The sequence below is a fragment of the Miscanthus floridulus genome, chromosome 14 (assembly GCF_019320115.1).
Source record: "Miscanthus floridulus cultivar M001 chromosome 14, ASM1932011v1, whole genome shotgun sequence".
Taxonomy (NCBI): domain Eukaryota; kingdom Viridiplantae; phylum Streptophyta; class Magnoliopsida; order Poales; family Poaceae; genus Miscanthus; species Miscanthus floridulus.
This window is the reverse complement of record NC_089593.1, coordinates 53710992-53719043: the sequence shown is the minus strand read 5'-3', so window position 1 is coordinate 53719043 and position 8052 is coordinate 53710992. Positions and strand designations below refer to the sequence as shown.

The 8052-nt window shown below is 42.2% G+C and overlaps 1 protein-coding gene across 1 annotated transcript; it reads left to right on the top strand.

Moving 5' to 3' along the window:
* Window positions 1-3043: 3043 nt before the first annotated feature.
* LOC136504959 (uncharacterized) lies at window positions 3044-7567 on the top strand. Its single transcript, XM_066500012.1, has 2 exons — window positions 3044-3474; window positions 4354-7567. The coding sequence occupies exons 1-2, from the start codon at window positions 3395-3397 to the stop codon at window positions 6746-6748; spliced, it is 2475 nt and encodes an 824-aa protein (XP_066356109.1). The 5' UTR covers window positions 3044-3394; the 3' UTR covers window positions 6749-7567.
* The last annotated feature ends 485 nt before the right edge of the window (window positions 7568-8052 follow it).

The window sequence follows — 8052 nt, the reverse complement described above, 5'->3', positions numbered from 1 at the left end:
TGTGGAGGTGAGTGTTTTTAGTTTTCAAAAAGGAAGGTAAGCCAACCACGCCTCTGTCAAAATGATCTATGTTGATATATGGATCACTTTACAGAGGTCGTTGAGTTATAATGGCCACGTCTGTTAATGATTTTAAGAAAACTAAAAAACGGCTGAAACAAATAGCAAAATATTTTTCTAAATCTCATGACAACCACCCCTGGCTAGACACCATAGGCACGCGTTTCAAAATTTTATATGTAGAAATTTTCAATCTCAAAATCTGATAACTTAAAATTAATATTTGATACTCTAAACAAACCTCAAATCAAGGGTTATTTGAAAATTCTAATATTTTATTTTTAAAATACAAGACATTAAAAGGCCATATTTAGGACTATAAATGAATTAAATCATAAACTTTTCTACTATAAAGATGTAGATCGTGTTGTGACCTACAATTTTTGTATAGACCATATCTACATCCGAAATAGTTTGTAAAACTTTAAATTTCAAAATCTAAGAACTTGAAACAATTTTTTGAGACTCTAGACTGTTCCAATTTCAAAAACTTGTCAACCATAAAGTTGTATATCACATCAACTATATAATTTTGTTATAAAATTCATCTTATCCATCTTCATATGAAAAAAAAATAATTTTTCAAATAACTAGTTGTAGAGGCAAACCACTTGAGAGTGCTACCTCTAAAGGGACCATGATGCCTAATAGGGTGGTGAATTATATCTTAAAAACTAAGTCCTAAAAACACTTGTAAAAACCTACACAATTTCTATCTAGATGTGCACTAGGTTTTTCCATGTATTACTACTTCTAACAAAGTAGAGTTTTGCACCCTAGATTTCAATCCTATCAAGTAACCTAGCAAGCTTCACTAGGAAGATAAAGCGAATACAAACATTAAAAATGGAAACATAAATTAAGTTAGAGAATGCAAACTCTCGCATGATAATTTTTTCCTGAGGTATCAGAAAGCTCGCGCTTTCCACTAGTTCTCCATATAGACCCTCACAAGGGCTAATAAGCTCCATGGTCGGGTAACTCCATGGTAGTCCATGTTCCTTCTCACACGCAAGTGAGTTTTCGTGTGACCTCTCTTGGACTGCTCACAAGCGTCTTTACTGTGGAGGGCCAAAATGCCAAAAGCCTCTCATCCTCAATCACCTTCGGCACAAGTTCGATTGGTGTGTGATATCACAAGATTAGAATCCCTCATAAAATGTACAACCTGGGTGCATGCATCCAGAGGTAACAAAGAGGTGTGCACACCTTAATAAACTCTTGTCTAACACCAAAAAAATGCTAATTCAGAACTAATGCTTCTACTATTTGCCCTAATCTTCACTAAGAACTTAAGTGGCTAGAGCACATACTCAACACTTCTGCTAGCTTCTTGAAGTTCTAATACACTTTAAATGGCTGACGAAGCGGGTACAAATAGGCCCAAGCACTACCGGACTCCTTGAGTTTGCCGAGTGCCCGAAACACTCGGCAAAGGACATAAAACACTCGGCAAATGGTTCGTCGAGTGTAACACTCGGCGAACAGCACTCGCCAAAAACAGTGACGGCAAAGCCAACTTTGCCGAGTGTTTTTTATCGGGCACTCGGCAAAGTTGAAACCGAAAAAACCCAAAAAAATGGGAATTTTTACCCCAAAAAAATGGATTTTTTTTTATCGATGGAGGCCCCCACCGGCCAGCGCCCACCCATCTACGACATTTTTCACGTGAATTTCATGGCTACGCGGCCGACGCGATTCAAACCCGAGACCTCCCACTGTGCACGTACCTCCTCTACCACTACACCACACTCTCACTTGTGTCTGTATTCCATTTTAGTTCCCAATATATTATACTAAACCGAGTGTAAATTGCATGTTTGAGGCTCTAAATGAATTCAAATAAAAAAGTTGTAAACTACAAAGTTTCATAACTTTTCGAGATCTACACTTTTAGTTTAGGAAGTTTTTCCATCCGAGGTCATTTACAAAATTTGAATTTTAAAATTTTGAAATTCAAACACAGTTTTGCATGACAAGATGTTTTCAAATCAAAAAGTTGTAAACTACAAAGTTTTATAACTTTTCGAGATCTACACTTTTAGTTTAGGAAGTTTTTCCATCCGAGGTCGTTTACAAAATTTGAATTTTAAAATTTTGAAATTCAAACACAGTTTTGCATGACAAGATGTTTTCAAATAAAAAAGTTGTCAACTACAATGTTTCATAACTTTTCGAGATCTACAGAGTTTATTTTGGTTGTTTTTTCATCCGAGGTCGTTTGAAAAGTTCGAATTTTAAAATTTTGAAATTCAAACGCAGTTTTGCATGACAAGATGTTTTCAAATAAAAAAGTTGTCAATTACAAAGTTTCATAACTTTTCGAGATCTACAAAGTTTATTTTGGTTGTTTGATCATCTATTCATCCGACATGGTCGTTCTAACATTGTTCACAAATCTTATATATCTCTCTTGTAGTTTCATAAACTACAAGAGAGATATGTTAGATTTGTGAACAAATTTATTTTCACTTTGTCGTATGAAGAAAAGACCAAAACAAACATTGTACATCTTGATGAGTTATACAACTTTGTAGTTGAAAACTTTTTCATTTGAATTAATTTACTGCTTCAAAATGTGCTTTGAAATTTTCTTTGCCGAGTGTTAAAAAAATAACACTCGGCAAAGAAGCTCTTTGCCGAGTGTCAAAAAAAAACACTCGGCAAAGAAGCTCTTTGCCGAGTGTCAAAACAAACACTCGGCAAATAGACTCTTTGCCGAGTGTCAAAAAAAACACTCGGCAAAGGCGTCTTTGCCGAGTGCCCGAAAAACAACACTCGGCAAACCACCTGGCACTCGGCAAACAGCCGGTCTCCGGTAGTGAATCCAAAAAAAAAAAGTTGTGATGTTAACGCCCGATTTCTCCTATGTGGATCGAAGCTATGCACCAAAGCTTTCCTATACTAAAGTAGCCATTATTAGCTGTTATGTGTGCATTGAATTTCTCTTGCGTCCATTGGAGCTTTCCTATGCCAACAACTAGCCAGTGTAAGAAAGGATGTCACCCATTTTCTGGTGGTCACCAGAGTTCTCGCACCAGAGCTTTCTTGTGCTCACTAGAATTATAGAACAGTAGCACAGATGTTTACTAAAAGTAGCACCGGAGAAATGAGCAGTAGCTACCGAGAAATCCACTGCTCTATTCTACCCACAACATAATTTTGTATTTTTTGGGAATAATTTTGTTTGCTTTCAACTCCGATTTTGATGATCTTTTACTCGTTAGAAAGATAATGATGATCTCTACAATTTTGAACTGATACCACATCAATTTGACCAGATACAGAAATCACAAGACAGGACCAATTCATTCATCTCAAAGTCCTGGCTTCGATGGCTTTGATTTCTAGATGTCTTGGGTGCTTTGCATGTCTTCTAAGGTCCTCAACATGTACACTTGTTCCAAATTTGAGGTGGTTGATTCTTTGATTTTTCACCATAGCCTATCTCAAGTCCATCTCTCTTGCATCCTAAAAACTAAACACATTATATACTAGTCAACATTGTTAGCCCCACTAATTATATGTTGTCACTCAACCACCAAAATCACTAAACCCTTGCTACGGTCCATATGTTTCTTACAACCTTTGTTAATGAATTTTAGAGGAGCACGCCTAGAAAGCCCTGCATCCTAAAATCACCATTTATAGACCTGGTCACCTTAGAACTCCAACCTCTATTGGAGCCTGTTTGGTAGAGCTCCTCGTGCTCCAGATCCTCTGTGTAGTTTGATTTCCGGAGAGAAGCATTCTCTTAATCAAAACATTTCTCTATGATTCTCTAGGATAACTCTTTGCATACAGGGACTCTATGTGGTTTAAATCAGGAGAAGCTACTTTTTTCCACCTTCCGGTTCCCTAGTTCATTTCAAAGAATCACTTAGCAGAATCACTTATCAGTAAAAAATTGTTGCCAAACAGGCCCTTAACGTTTCAATAGAGGATGAAGCATCTTTAACTGGTCAATTAAGAGAGAGAGTCACCTTAGGATCCCCACCACTGTACGTAGATGAATATGAGAGAAAGGTGTTTGCCTACGTCCAATCTGGCCATTTATACTTACGGCATCCAAAAATACCCGACTCTATTAATCAGCGGCTATCTCCTAAAACATTTTTTAATAGTTTCATTACTGTTTACATTAATAATATATGTCGTTTGGACAAAGCTCCGCTGATCAAAACATGGCAGCAAGTGAGACTAATAAGATCTATGCTAATGCTATGAACATATTTTTGTCTCTTTTTCATTTTTATACAACTCTTCAACTTACTTACCATTTACTTACAACAGCTCAGTAGTACCGCGTGCCCAACAATTCATCAACGAGTGGGAGCTCCAGTGCATGGTGATGGCTAGTTTCTCCCTGCAAGTCCTCCTATTCTTCTTCTCTGGCTTTCGCAAACGCTACAGCTCCCGCGCGCTCAGCGTCGTGTTGTGGCTCGCCTACCTATCGGCTGACTCCCTCGCGGTTTACATCCTCGGCCGCCTCACCCTCCGTGGAGGCGGCAACAGGTTCGCCCTCTTCTGGGTGCCCTTCCTGCTTCTCCATCTAGGTGGCCAGGAGACCATGACGGCCTTCTCCATGGAGGACAACGCGCTGTGGAAGCGCCACCTTCTGAGCCTCGCTACCCAGGTTCCAATGGCCATCTACGCCGTCGGCAGGCAACTGCAAGGAGACGACCGTCGGCTCGTGGCTCCTATGGTGCTAGTGTTTGTCTCTGGGACTGCGAAATATGCCGAGAGAATCTGGGCACTCCGGAGAGCTGGCTCAGTGGCGCCTGGAACAAGTAACTCCTCTAGCTCAAATCTTGTCGCTCGTGCGTCCAGCGACGCCATCTGGAACACGCAGGCGTATTACAGTCAGCTCTGCACTGTTGTTTCAGAGAAGCAGGAGAGAAATTTAGAGTTGATCCTGCATGTGGCAGCCGAGGGCTTCAAACTAAGCCTCTATTTTTTGATGGACATGACCCCTTCCATCTGCCTGCTTCCCGCGGATATCAATGGGATCAAGCAGGCTGTGGATGTGTTCAAATCTTCAGAGAACATTGTCCATATGGCATACAAGTTGGCCGAGATCAACCTCTCATTGATCTATGACTACTTGTACACCAAGTTTGGCACCCGCCATTTCCACATGGTCCCAGTTTGCATTGCCTTTCGCCGGATCCTCGCTCTGGCCCTAATATCAGGTGCGCTTGGATTGTTCGTGGGGGCTATGGCCGGCGGTCCGAATCCGAAGGCGAAGGGGCAAGATGATGGAGCTGATGTCATCATATGCTACGTACTACTTGTCGGCGCCATCATACTGGAGACATGCTCTATCTTCATGTCGTTTATCTCCTCATGTTGGGCGTACAACACCACCTTTTCTCTTCCACTGAAATGCCCAATGTGCCAAAGATTCCCTGGCACAGTCGCAACAATGGTCAGAATAGCCAGGAATCTGCATCCGGAAAGCAGAGGCGAGTGGTCGGCAAGTATGGCGCAGTACAGCATAATCGGGGACTGCATCAAGGAGAAACAAGAATCGGGCCTGTTACGACGGACGATGCGTTGGGTCGGCATCGATCAGCGTGCCTTGAAGCATGTCGGCATCTCGCCAGTGATGAAGAAGCTGGTCCTAGATAAATTGCTCGAGATAGCGGCCACTCCACGCGTGCAGGAATGGGACATTGGAGTCGGCAAGTTCAGTGGCCAGTGGGCGCACTGGGCCGTTGAGGCAATGCAAGATCGTCACCAGAGTGCAGCTCGCCAGGTGCTTCAGGTCAGCAACATCAAAGGTTTGGAGTTCGTGTCAAGTGCGCTTCTTTGGCACATTGTCACGGATATATGCTTGCTCGAAGTCACAGCTGACGCTGTTGATGATGTACACAGCATCAACTCCATTCAGGTTCCGGAGGAGCATTTAGAAGGTGTTTCTTCTCTGCATAAGAATGGCAATGTAGGCGGCAGTTCCACGCAGGAAGAGCGTTTAGATGGCAGCTCCCCACATCATGATCATGAGAATGGAGACTGCAGTTCCACTCTGGAAGAGCGTTTAGACGGCGGCTCTCCACATCATGATCATGAGAATGGAGACGTCAATTCCATTCAGGAAGTGCATTTAGATGGCAGCTCTTCACACCATGGCCATGAGAATGTAGACGGCGGCAGCAATTTTTGTCACGATAAGGATGTAGACGGCAGCATCTCTGCGTTGAGAGGCGCTGCCAGAGAGCTGTCAGATTACATCATGTACCTCGTTGCAGATTGCGGCGCCATGGCCGGCAGTGAAGGGCACTACGCGATCATTAGGGGCAAGCGCGAGATGTCGAACTGGCTACTTGGGCAGACGACTACTGGAGCAGCGTGTGATCGGAGGACGGTGGTTGAGGAGATCCGCGACAAACCTAGCTCTTTCTTCCATGAAGACTACTACCCCGTGCTGGATCGAGCTCGCCGGGTTGCCTCGGACTTGCTTCAGATTGCAGAAGCAGGGGATCGTTGGAAGCTGATTGCCGCCATATGGTTAGAGATGCTTTGTTACATTGCATACAACTGTGGAGCGGCGTTCCATGCCAAGCATCTAACCACCGGTGGTGAGTTTGCCACTCATGTCAAGATGCTCCTGCTTATGCTAGGGGTACCTTTTCTGAGGGATGTCAAGGAACCCCTGTTATCTAAAGCCGGGGATATATACTCGTAACATGCTCCTCTTTGTTTTGGCAGCAGACCTGTTATAGTCTTTTTTTTTTTAAGGGAACTGGAGGGGCCGCAGCCCCTACAGAGAATTTTATTGCAACAAGAAAGAGTTATTTACATCAGGGGGTTTCAAGAGAAGACAAAAGAAACAAAGAAAATAAGACAAATGACAGGGCTTAGATCATTTCTAAGTATGGTATCCGTTGATCAAACAAAATTCATAAGCTTGACAAGTCTTGTTTCTTTGAGAAACATTCTCCTGCAATCTTGAATGCTTACTTGGTTCCCATTGAAGCTCAGTTCATTTCTAGCTAGCCAAATTGTCCAGCACATGAGAATGATTGCCACCATGAAAAACTGCGAGTTGATCTGATCTTTGAATGCAACAAAGTTTTCAAGAGTCCCATGCTCCAGGGATGTTCTTAAGTTAATCAGGCACCAACATTGTTGAGCAAAAGGGCACTGCAGAAAGAGATGTTCAGTTGTTTCTTCAATTCCAAGACCACAGATTTCACAGTTATAAGAATCCAGATTCTTATGCTTCCTTCTGAGGATATTTCTTGTACTTAGCCTATCTTTGATCAGTAACCAGCAGAAGACTTTATGTTTAGGTTGACAAAAGCATTTCCAGATCCAGTTGGAAGCTGGATTGATTGGATGATGGCCAATCAGCTTTTTATAGGCTCTTGAGGGGAGAAACTTGCTGGAACCCCCATTATAGGACTAGACATCATCATTGTCTTCTAGCATTGTGGCTTCCATTAGCTGTTGCAAACTTTGTAATTGTGTGAAGACAATTTGAGATAGAGGCAGATTGAACAAATATTTAATTGTGTCTTGACTGAAGGCTCTGCTTACTGAAATAAGCTTGTTTTTGGCAAAGGAATGGATCTCTGGGGCTCTGTTCAAGGGGATGGGCTAGCCACATCTTTCTAAAACAAGCAGGTTTAGCCATTTTTAACTTGAATGACATGTTATAGTGTTTGTTAAATACTGCAAAGAATCAGGGCCTACTCACCCTACCACTTGCACTCAACCATTGCCAAGACTTTCCAATACTTCAGTATGCTGATGACACCTTAATATTCATTCATGGTTGTGTTCGGTGGTTATTTTTTCTAAAGGCTTTGCTAAATACTTTTGCTGAATCCAAGGCTCATAAGGTTGTGGACCATGGCCTTCATTTCTTGCTCAACCTAGCTTGTGGACCAACCTAACCATTCATCTCTATGAAATATGTTGATCCACATAAAGGAAATTTTCAGAGGTGGGCAGCGCGGCCCTTTGGGGGTTTGAACTCAACTTTCA